The sequence below is a fragment of the Struthio camelus genome, chromosome 3 (genome assembly GCF_040807025.1).
Source record: "Struthio camelus isolate bStrCam1 chromosome 3, bStrCam1.hap1, whole genome shotgun sequence".
Lineage (NCBI taxonomy): Eukaryota > Metazoa > Chordata > Aves > Struthioniformes > Struthionidae > Struthio > Struthio camelus.
This window is the reverse complement of record NC_090944.1, coordinates 96,896,382-96,908,573: the sequence shown is the minus strand read 5'-3', so window position 1 is coordinate 96,908,573 and position 12,192 is coordinate 96,896,382. Positions and strand designations below refer to the sequence as shown.

The following is a 12,192-nucleotide window of genomic DNA, read 5'->3' as shown; positions in this document are numbered from 1 at the left end:
CCCACAAGATGTTTTCTCTGTGGTATTGCCACCTTTGATTCATTTAAGTCTTCACATAAGTCCATATGTGTTGGCAGGTTGATGTCTGAGCAGTAGCTGAAGAGAAAAGAAAGCTTGGCCCAGAAGTCTGCTGCTAGACTGCTCAGAAAAGGAAACCTGAGAAATTCTAAGTGCTCGTAGTACAGGTTTTGTGAGGATGTGGTTAGTTAGGCAGTTGCTTAATTTATTATATTATTTTTTTCCGTAAGCCTTCATAAACATCAGCAAGTCAAGTATTTCATTTTGCTTTCCTCGTAGCTTCCCAACTAGCTATAGTGAAGTAAAAATACAACATTCTGCTCAAGAACTGAATAAGTTGAAACTCGGAGGCAAAATAGGCCGTAACTATAGTTCACAAGGTTAGAGACTTATATTCGAGGCACAGCTACTGACATAACCTGCCACAAATTAGTAAGAAATTCCTATGTGATTGTCTAACCCACATAATGTACTATTAGGAATCCAAAAATTTAAGTCAAATGGACTGAAACTAAAAACAATGTTACAGACCAAGGATATGATAGTCAGATTTTTTTTTGACTTCAGAAGGAAAACTATAGTTAAGAAAAATAGAATTAGGATATCCCACACTTTCCTTCCAATAGACTATCGCTCCGCAGATGTTGCATTTAAAAATCATAAGTCTCATATAACCTTGGAAGTCTGAGATGAAGCTGAGACAAATAATATTTTTTGCTGTGAGAAGAAGCTATTATTTCTCTACCTCTTCATAACTGCAAAAAAACGGACAAAATGCAATAGGTCCTGCTTAGTAAGGTATGAATCAAGTCTTTTGAACAAGTACGCTCCAGTGTACATCACTAATAAAAACCAAACAAATATCGTGAACTCTATCAGAAGAAAAGTGGGTGCAAAGTTTGAAAAAGAACAGAAACTCTTTAACTGGTGTTGCTACCAAAGCCCGTTTCCAGAAAAGGCACAGTAACAAAGAAGCAACGTGATATGTTACATAACAGAATTTCAAAAACTTCTTCTTAAAGCAGTCCACACTAACAATGTTGACAAGACTGAGTTCACTACTGGAGATGTTGAGGAAATTGTTGATTCCAGTCATCACCATTATTGTTTTTACTGAAGTCTAGAACATCTCAGGAACAATAATAAAACAACTTGAGCTTGCTACTGTCATCTACAGAATAGAGGGAGTCCTTTGTAGCATTTATTCTGAACAGGAAAAATATCCCAAAGCAGACAAAAAAGTAAATTAAAATCAATTCAGAAATCTTCCAAAAGTCTTACAAGAAAATAAAAATATGTACAAAGCATTGGCAAGACCTCATCTGGAATAAGTGTGTACAATTCTTGTCATTCATAGTCAACAAAAATGAATTAAAAATAGAACTTTTTTTCCCTCTGACTACTCCTTTGGTCTGAGGAAAAGAAAAATAAAAAACTCCCAGAGAGTAAAATAGCTTGGTTTATTGGTCTTCCCCAAAATAATGTTGCATCCGCATTCAAGTGTGAATGTAACTGGGACCATGGAACAGACCACAATTTGGACTCTTCCAAATTAAGCAGAACTATATCGCTCTTCCTGGAGTTCCAGAGAGCAAGGGTCAGGTGGAGCCTGTCCTTAATCTACTTGGGAGTGATTTTTGAATCTGAATTCAGACAATTCTATGAAAACAATCTTTCCTGCTTTTACTGATCTCAGTAGCCATACCTCAGTATATTAGCTATAAAGTTGTGAAACCCCCGTTTCTACCACCCATCCCCAGCATATCAAAATCTATGGCTCAAATGGCTAACCAAGATCATGTCTGCAGATATGAGGACCAACAGAGAAGAAAAGATTTAGTAACCTATTAAATCCCTTTGAATTCTACATTCCAAAGCAGTTCAGTCTAAAGGTTAACAGGAAAAAGGAAGAAGTTGCTCTTTTTCTAAAAGTGAATTGATGGAAAGGAGATTAATTATTTATTGAGAGTCATATCTTGCACAATAATCAGGGAAGCAAAGCACTATCCCTGTCAATAATAGGTTGTCTTTGCTGCCAAAATTATGAACAGAGACATCAAAAGAGTACTAAAAGAGCAAGACTGTCAGGTGAATGGGCTGCAGAACAGCAATCAAGTTTTTTTTAATGTACCAAATACCAGTTTTGTGAGGCTGTATTTAAAGTGTAGATTATATGGTAACTTTTATACCCATCTTTAAGCATTCATTCTCATTTCAGTAAATTGCAGGAATACTATAGTTTCCTCCAATAGAATGGCTGTAATAATAAAATACTAATTCATAAAATATGAATATTACCATAAGTGCCTAAGGTAATTCCCACATTTAAAAATAAAACAATAAAATAAGTCAGCTGCATAGTCTAGGCCTACAGGCTACAGACTAGTGACGCCATTTAAAGGCAGAACAACAAAAGTTTGATAAATCCAATCTCTACAAGATCTAACAATCTCAGACACAATACACAGCTCCTTTTTACTTTGGATTCTGGAACTCTACTTTAAAGAAATTTAAAAAAAAATAAATAAAAAGGAAGCTAGAGATTTTATCTGCAGCCTAAGTCTAGGACAAACTTTCTAATTGTTGAGTGGTCCTCATTGTGAAGCAGTAAACAAACTACATGCCAAATTTGTTCCTGATTGTTTAACACAAGCAAAAACAGTCAAAAAGATATTTAGTGAAAGGTAATGCAAGACACATGTTTGATGAGAACCCTGAAGCAAAAATATGATGATTCCCTTTCCCCAGAATAATATTTAGTTAATGCATGGAATTTTGCAATGACTCTTTCTTTCTGTTTCTCATTTTCACTGCTAGCATTAAGGAAAATTATCCCATGGTTCTCACTGGTAAGGAAAACTACTGTACACTACAAAAAGTCATACCAGCAAACTCCACTGTACAAATACTATAGCTTGTAACTTTTGCAGAGAGGATGCAGAAACCCCAAACGTCCCAACATGATCGTACGAGACTAGATCAAGGCAATAACGTGGTAATCTTCTGGCTAGGCCTTGTGACAACAGTTCTTTCTTGCTGATTCAAGTCTATTCCAAATGTGAAAAATGGAAACAAAGTACAGGACCCATCCAATCTTTTACATATATATCCTCCCGTCCCTATAGATGTAATGTAAAATACTATGTTCTCATAATTTTATTTTTAGGTAAATCCAGAAGTGACTTTTGGCTGATAGTGGCAGTTGTGATAGGGAGAACAGGGACTATTTCAAGCCGTGAGGACATTGTGGTACAACAGGAGATCAAATATTTCTAATTAACACTTAAAAAAAGAAAAATGTGCATGACACCCAGTCCTAAGTTCCTAACAGCATATCCCTGTCAACCGTACGTCCTGATTTAACTGAACTCACCTTTTACCACAGATCATCAATTACTAAGTGTAATTTTGAATACCAACTCACCTCCTTACTAACTCATTCAAATCTGAAATTCATTCTGTAAACTAACTTGTTACTTTCCCAATCAAAGTTTGTGTAATATACAAAGAGACACTTAAGGTTTCAAATCTTTTTTCATCATACATTTCTAAATGAAAGCTGGAGTCATGCAGTGCAAATTAACACAGCCAGCAGTCATATCTGCCAGTGTGTGGACGCTGCAACTTTACGCTTGAGTGTCAAGATTAAAATTTTCATTCATCTTTCATTCTTTCCCTCTATCCCCTGCTCTGCTTTCATAAATAAAGCTTTCAACCTCATGGATAAGAAATAGTTCTTGTCCTTTTATGTTGTTTAATCACTAAAATGCCATAAAACTGTTACCATAGAAGGAGTCCTTTACTATCAGATTGTTGCCTCAGTTAATATTCCTCTGTTATGACATTAGATGAAAAATCATTCAGATTGCTTAGACTGAGATATACAGTAATAAGTAAAATAATCATTGTGTTCCTCAATAGGAGAATGAACAACAGAGTAGCATGTTCCTCATTAAAAATAATCAGTCTTCTAATTTCAAGGACTGGAGTGCAGGCTGAAGATAAATAACAAAGTTTAAATTCCTTAGCTTAAAAAAAAGTCACAAGGATTTTATTTTTTTATTCCTTAAGCTCCTCTTTGACAGTTTAGCTCATTGTTATGTACCACAATTATAGTTATTCCTCTTTCCTGAACTAAAGGACCAGGCTATCTAAAGGTTAGTTTCTATATTTATAACTCTTATGTTTGCAACTGTCAAAATGTCTCTGTGGGTTAGTAATGCAAATGTGGGTTCAGATACTACTAGTCTAAAAAAAAATGAAACCCCAGCAAGCTAAAATTTCCTTAAAAATTGGACATAAGAGCCACAATTTTCATGAGTAGTCTGCAATGCACTCAGCAGTTAATTTTTACAGATTGTCAGCCCAACTGCTACGAACAATCTTGTCACTGTGTACTCAGATCAGGCATGCAATTACACACATCTTTCGCAAACTCTTGCAAAATATATTGCATGCCCAAATATATTAGAAATTAACATTCTTAAATAATTTTATAAAAGTTACCACATTAAGATGAGACAGTGAAATGGAAGAATGAAAAAAAAAAAAGAAAGTAGAAAACCCAATCTGATATCTAGTGGGAGACATGCTATGTTCTTGAAAACAAGCAATCAAAAAAAAAAAAAATCAGCAAAAGCTTTAGTGTTTTCATTTTTAAAGGAAGACATATGGTTACAGCCAAAAGTACAACATCATTCACTGTATCCACTCCCGATGAATAGTTTCAATTACAGATGCTTTGTTTTCATTATAACAACTTTTTGTTGTTGCTGTTTGTACTGAAGTCAGCACTAAGAGCCAAAATACAGCCATAAAAATAATCTGTACTGCATTCTAAATCATCAGCAGCAAAATCAATATTTATCTCATTTAACAGATTTTTCTACCTCACTACAAATAAAAATAACTTGATTTAAATAACTTGACCTGCACACAAGCTAAAAATCTGTTTAACTTGTAAATCAGTTAAAATTTGATAGAAATATAAGTACAACCATATTTTTAAAAAAATACACACACTGTGTTTTTACTAACCCATCATGATCACTGCATTAAGCTCTAATTTTTAGCTGATAGCTGTTTTATTAAGCTCTACTTTTTAGGTGAAAACCATTCTTTCCATAGTCACATATAATTCTGAAATTTGAGGTTGCTTGATCAAATTTTAAAGCTACTGCACTAAAAAGTTTTATTTCTCCCCTCCTTAGCAGAATCAAGGTAGACAGAGAAACTGCACAAGTGATATGCATCGCTATCTCCATATTTTCTGTCTTTTCTCTTCCCCTGACGGCATCTACTGATACAATGTCCAGTGCACTGAGCCATTGCAGTGGGAAAGAGTTAGAGAAGTAGCACAGCCCTTCCAGCTATCCCGGGGAAGAAAGTATTTGAAAGATTTAGAACTACAGTCCATGGAAATGTGAGATCCCAGATCTCCCTGGAAAGACAGCTCTGGCTAGGGTGGCTCAATTGGACAGTTTCAGGTACAGCAAGAATTGCAAATCTTACTGCACACAGCTCGAGGTCACAGCTATCTTTCTGCTGCAATTCAAGATTTGGTTTATGCTCTTTAGATATGCAGCTTTCAATCTCACAAAACAGCTGCAGCTCCCTCACTTTAACCCAAAGCCCATTTTCCCTTTATTTGAACAGACTTTCAGTAAGACTTTCTCCTACAAAGATTTTTCAGTGCATAGGCAAACACAATGAAGCCATTATTAGACATTCTGCATAGCCCCTGTGTTAAGAAATGGACATAATCTTTCTTGTTGATACAAAATCTGTAAGCTTTTAAACAGCAGCAGCTAAAACAGGCCACCAGAGTATGGTCAGCAGAATCTTTCAGTATTAGTGAGGACAGAGAAACCCACACAGTTCTTAGATCACAAGTTGAGTTTACAAGATTGCCTGATGCCAAGCACATACTTTTGTTTTTAAACTTACAGATACATGGTCCAAAGAAGATAGAGCAGTAAGAGGAAACAAGAATGAGAAAGGCATGCAGTTACTCGAGGACATCAACCTGGGAAGCCTGAGCAGATCAAGACATTTGATATATAGATGCAGTCAGGTAAAATTGTGTTTGCAACAAAGAGAACTTTATAGATAGTGGACAAAAATGCCATAGTTCATGTAAGAAGAGAATGAGAGGGAAAAAAAAAGAGATTGCATGCATACTGCATCTCATAAAAGAAATCATCTTTACAAACCGAACAAGAGATCTATTATTTAATTTCATAAATAATTTCACGACTTCACTAATCAGTTGCTTGAATAAATAAAAATGATGCATCAGATAAATCCTTCCGAGACTCCTACATTTGGGAGCAGTAGAAGCCCAAAGGTATCTCTGGAGAGGGCATAAAATCATCACAAATGGTGGTGCTACTGGCACAGTTAATAAATCAATAAATGTGGATACCCAAAGTTCCTCAAGACAGTGCCTCAACTGTTTGCAGATGGAACTAATCCTCCTTTTCAGAAAATTATTTTTCTCTTGATGTGATTCCTTCTTAATAAATTAACATGACTAATCTTTTATCTACTAACTCAATATGGCATTTACCTTATTTATCAGTTTATACTTTGTAATGTGGCCTTTTATTTCTAGGGGTATTCTATTTCCATGGAGTCTTCATGTTCAACTTAAAAATTCAAAAATGCTGAAGTCATTAACTAAATACTCTTATTGATGCATCTTGTTTGCATCTAAAACTTTTGAAATAGAGTGAAACTTAAGTAACTTATTATTTATTTTCTGGGGTGGAAGGTGGAGATTAAAATCTTAATGTCAATAGATTAATAGTGGACTTTCCATATGAGAATATCTGTAACATTTTCCTTGTATTTACATGATAGATTATAAACACATGCTCTGCTCTTGAAAAGTTCATTGTGGTTACATCTATACTATTTTCCAAAAATATAGTCAAATGATCATTAGTAAGGCTTCTAAGATGACTATTCAAAAGTTAAGAAACCAATCTATACAAGTCATTTCAATCCCTTCTATATATCTGTTAGGCTAGCAGAGATACAAAGATTTTCTTATTACATATACCATTTTTCCACTGGACACATTCAGTGCACGCTGGCCAATATTCCCCACGTTAAGAACAATTTTAATGTTGCATTTAACAGCATTCTTTAGTGTGTGGTCTTAATCATCAGACTGGGATTTTTTTTTTTTTTACTTCCTGCTTCACTAACTACGTGCTTTTTAACTGCTGCAGCAAATTATAAAGCATTTTTGCTTGCATTAACAGCTTAATTTACTAAGTAACCACAGTTCATCATTTTGAACAGTACTCATTTTGAACAGTCCATGCGAGGTATGGAATGGACCCTATGGAAAATACTATCCAGCTATGTAATTAAAATCAATATTGTAACGATATATCATGGTTGAACAAGACGCTCCAAAACAAGTTGTCATCCTTTGCTTAGACCAAACACTAGAGGTCTGATGAGGTATGCCATTTGCTCACAGGACTCCCCAAGTCAAGAGTTCCTCCAGTTCAAAACCAGTATCTGAGAGGAATTACTTCAGATGCAATGAGAGGTAAAATGGAATCAGACCTATTATGTCCTATATTCCCACTTCTCAGATCTCCTCAGTTCTTCACTCCTCAATTATTCATCTTAGTCTTCCTTTGCCTCTCTCACCTTGCTCTTTACTTTCCAACCTGTCAGTACAAGGTTAGGAAAGTCTTCTGAATTATACCTGAAGTCCCTCCTGGGCAACATGAACTGAGTTTTAAAATAGCTCATAGGGAGATCAAATTTAAGGAATCATTTATACAACTAAAGACACATATTTGATAATTTTTTTCCATATTTCAAGTCTCTGTTTGAAACTATGCGGACATGAGCAAAAACAGACTTTGCTTTCTTTCTTAACATTAGCAAAATGAAGGAGACACTCGATGTCTCCTTCATGAAAACAAACCAAAAAAAAAAGCGCAGCCTAAAGGACTAACTTTTGGCAAAGTTATAAGAACAGTGACTTATAATAAAAGCCAGACAACTTTAATAGGAAGCAATGGCTGCACCACCTATAATATAGCCTGTAAAGGTCTCTCTTTGAAGATTAACTAGGCATTCTCATTGAGTGAGCCTGCACATGTCTACATCAGCTGAAAATTTGACATATATGCATTATTAGAGTAAAATAAATTATAGCTTTTTGCTATAGTATCAAATGTGGGACTATAAGAAAAAAAGAAATCAGCTGCATTCACAAGTAAACAATAACATTTCATTTTTCTGCTTCCTTTAAAGTTCTGTAATGGATTGTAACGTGACCTTTTGTAACGTGGCTATCTATAACATTCACTTTTTTGAAGAATTACTGTTTTGATATTGTCAGTCTCTGAATGTATAGATATATATTCTTAAGTTATCTGCAGATGATCATAATAAGAAAAAAACACTTGGAAACAACAGGTGCGTTGGATGAATTTAACTTAATAACGCAACTATACAAATAATATTATGTCTTGAAAAAAGAGCATCATTATCTAATAATTACGTCATACACACACATATGCTTATCTATACACACATAGAAGAAAACATATGCATATACGCTATGGTATATACCATAAGTAGTGATGCGTGCAAAACAACAGTTTAGTCCAAAATAATTAATCTTTCACCAACTACAACACCCCCAAGATTATCAAGTCTTTGTCCAGATTAGCAAGAAAGTTCTTTTCCTGATGGGGCCTCCTTTCTAAATATATATTTTTTTCAGCTTACAACAAAAACATTGTTTTATTAGAATCAGATGTTTACATAGTGCACTAAATATTTTATGCATTTGAAAGTTATCTGGACAATTTTTCCTCACAGCTATTTCCAGTTTAGCTCGCATTTTACATCCAACACATATTAGCAATACATTCGCTGAGCACACACGCACCCCAAAGTAAGGGGGAAAAGCAACTGCCAAACCAGAACTTTTCTGGAAGTACAGTAAGCTTTGCACTTCGTAGCTGTATTCCGCACAATGCTCTTCTGTAGCTCAACAGGTGACAGAGCACATCTGCTTTGCATAACATATCCCCATAAAAATCACTACAGAAACACCATTTGTAAGGTCTTTACAACACCCATAACTATCATAGAATCCACGTAAGTCAGCAACCACTTAAATAGCACTTGGTGCTTCCTATAAAAACATACTTGTGGAATTACAGCCATTCTTTCTCAAAATAACTGTTTTTCCTGCTAAACATGGATGGAGTTCATTATCCAAGTGTTTACTGTGATATAAATGAAGAGAATTTAAAAAATGAAGGCCTGCGTTCCAACACTGCTGAAAGCGTCTACATAGAACATATTTTTGAAGCTATTCTGCTTCAATATTCTTGAGTTAATGAAATAAAGAGCCCAAACTCTATCCATACATATGAACATTTAACTTGACACCTGCAACAAATGCTAGCTTAAGTTGTAGTTCTAATGAAAGGCTGTGTTGCCTTTTTGTACTACAAACAACACATCTGGTTATCTGTTTGGCTGGTCATTTTCCCCCACATACTAACAAATCAGACTTCTCCATTAGGCAATTCTGTTTTGGAGAGCAGTACGTTTATTTGATAAATGAAGCAAGAGAAACACACAAGGGATTCTCTTATGTCAAACTATGCGGCCCACAGGAACGTTTGTTCTAAATTATGGCACCTACTTAGATTGCCTTAAACTTCTGTGTTGAAATTTCTGTGATAAACAACTTGATCTTTTCAAAAGAAGTTAGGATCAGCCATTTTCATTTACTTTTATCTACTTTTTGTTTACTTACTGACAATATTTTATTGACAATTTTTTGTTATTTCAAGAAAAATAAATACTTCTAATATTAAAATCTGCATCTAATGTTTATGCACAATTGCTATCTGTTTTTAGTTAACCACTGTTTATGCTACAAAATTAAATGAACCTATTTTCTAACATGTCCAGAGATTTGTATCACCAAATCTCATAAAATGTGAATGGACTGATAGTTCATAAGCAAAGCAGCAGGTACACTTTTGCTCTCCTTTGTTTACTTAAAGAGCTCTCATATTATTTCAGTGAGGGATAACCATAAAAAGAGGCTTTTTGTAGAAGGAGGGAAGAAAAGCAAAGGTCTTGTACTTTACAGATGTATTGCAGGACAGTGAGGTAGTGGCAGCACACTGCTACCTTTCCTCCCATCCCAGTTAGTATAATCCAGTGCAGCACACAGGGATACGACACACTTACATAAGTGTGGCGGCATTATGTTTCTCACCCACCCAGATGAAGATTATCCAGCACCTTAGGAAAACGATCCTAACTTCACTCCACTACCAGGAGGAACATTCTCCTCTATAGCCTGGAAGTTTAATTATGAAAACTCCACTACCTATCATATCACCACAGTTACAATATGATTTTCACATGGATACCAAGAAGATTAGAGGTCTCTATCCAGTTATGTTAATATTCAGATTCACTTCTTTCCCCCCCCCAAGGGTTTAGCTTCAACTTTTAAAATATGCTTCCTATTTTTATTTTAGTATACTATACTCCAAGACACTTGCTCGATTAATATAGGATTTTCCCAATTGCGCTTTTCATTTTTTGTATGCATGAGCTTCATATTCACTATACATAAACATAACACAAACTCAGAACTGTTATGATTGATATAACGTTAGAAGATAGATTCTTAAACATTGTTATTCTGGGAAATCATGGTAATTTATAGCTGTCTCTCTACTATTTATTTTACAAAATTCCTCAGAATAATTTATATACTACTTATTGCACAAATGCTGTCAGTATCAAAAGCCTGATATTTGTACCCAATTATTTTGTTTTTACTTCAGTAAATTTTAAAGTGGATAAAGCAAAGATTTTTGAAGAATTAACACATAACTAGAAAAGCAATTAATAAAAAAAAAAACTCTTTAGCACATCTGGCTTTGAATCTTACATTCTGTCCTTTTCTTATATTTCTACATAGTGTATATATATGATAACAATTTCACACCAGGCAAAATTCATCTCAACTGCATGCAAAAATCCATCTTTATGTAAATGTCAGGCTAGAAAAGATCTGAAATTAAATGAGTACTCACTTGTTTAGTCTTTGTTTTTGTAATGGTGTCCGAAATGGGTTTCTTCCTCTCTTTAACTGCTGTTTTAGAAAACAGTTCTTCAAACTCATGATAATCTATGGAAGGCTCTTCAATTTTTTCCCACACAAGTGAAGCACTAGAATCTCTAAAGTTAAGCAAAAGACCTATGTAGGACAATGTCAAACTAAAAAGAGTCATAAACGGTAGAATAAAGAAAATAAAATAGCAGCCATTTAAAAGTGATTGCCTAACTTCTACTAGCAGTACTTTAATAAGGCATACTGTTGATTTTCTCCTATACTTTCTTGTTTGCTTGTTTGTTCACATATACTAATGGTCAGACTCATTTATATTCAACCACTTTACTACCACAGGAATATAAATAGGCTGCATACAGTCTATAAATACTACACACATGCACACAAAGAGGTGTAGAAATGGACAGTTATCTGCAGAGCACCTGTATGACAGTGGCAAGCAGAACTTCAAAATAAAGAAATAATCCATAATTAAATAAACAGAGCAGAAGGGATAGACAATCAGTACTCAGAGACATAAAGAAAACATACAGAAATATCTTTCTATGAGCAACAGTGATCTTTTACAAACAAAAATAAGCATCAAGAACTAAACCCAGGTATTTCAGAGACATGTCAACAATGCAGATAAATCATAGTTTCAGTCTAGGTACTGAATGTACGAGGTGCAGAAAAAGGATTTCTAGGTCACTGGACAAAGGAAAGAGGAAGATAAGAGTGTTCAGCATACTTTCATCTAAAGACAAAAGACTACGAAAACTTGCAGGCTACTCCAGAGAGAGAGACCAAGTCTACCTTGAAGGCTGAGTGGGGAAGCACAAGTGTGACATTTAAAAACAAATTCACAAAACGCTTAGTGACATACAATGACATCGGGAATTCTGATTAGCATGTGGTATGTAGCCCCTAAGGACAGCTGAAAACGCATCTTCAAAGAGCTTTCATGTGCAAATAAGGTTATTCACTCAGTTTCTGTGCTTTAAATATAGCAAGCACCCTATCCAACTAAAAATAAAACTCTGCTC

General features: G+C 34.8%; 1 protein-coding gene across 2 annotated transcripts in view; it reads right to left on the bottom strand.

The window, feature by feature from the left end:
- Positions 1–12,192, bottom strand: part of FMN2 (formin 2) — a 195,273-nt gene that overhangs the window by 98,639 nt on the left and 84,442 nt on the right. For both annotated transcript variants that reach the window (XM_068939260.1, XM_068939261.1), the window contains one exon: positions 11,130–11,274. In XM_068939260.1, the coding sequence (XP_068795361.1) occupies positions 11,130–11,274 (145 nt within the window). The remainder of the gene's footprint in view (positions 1–11,129; positions 11,275–12,192) is intronic.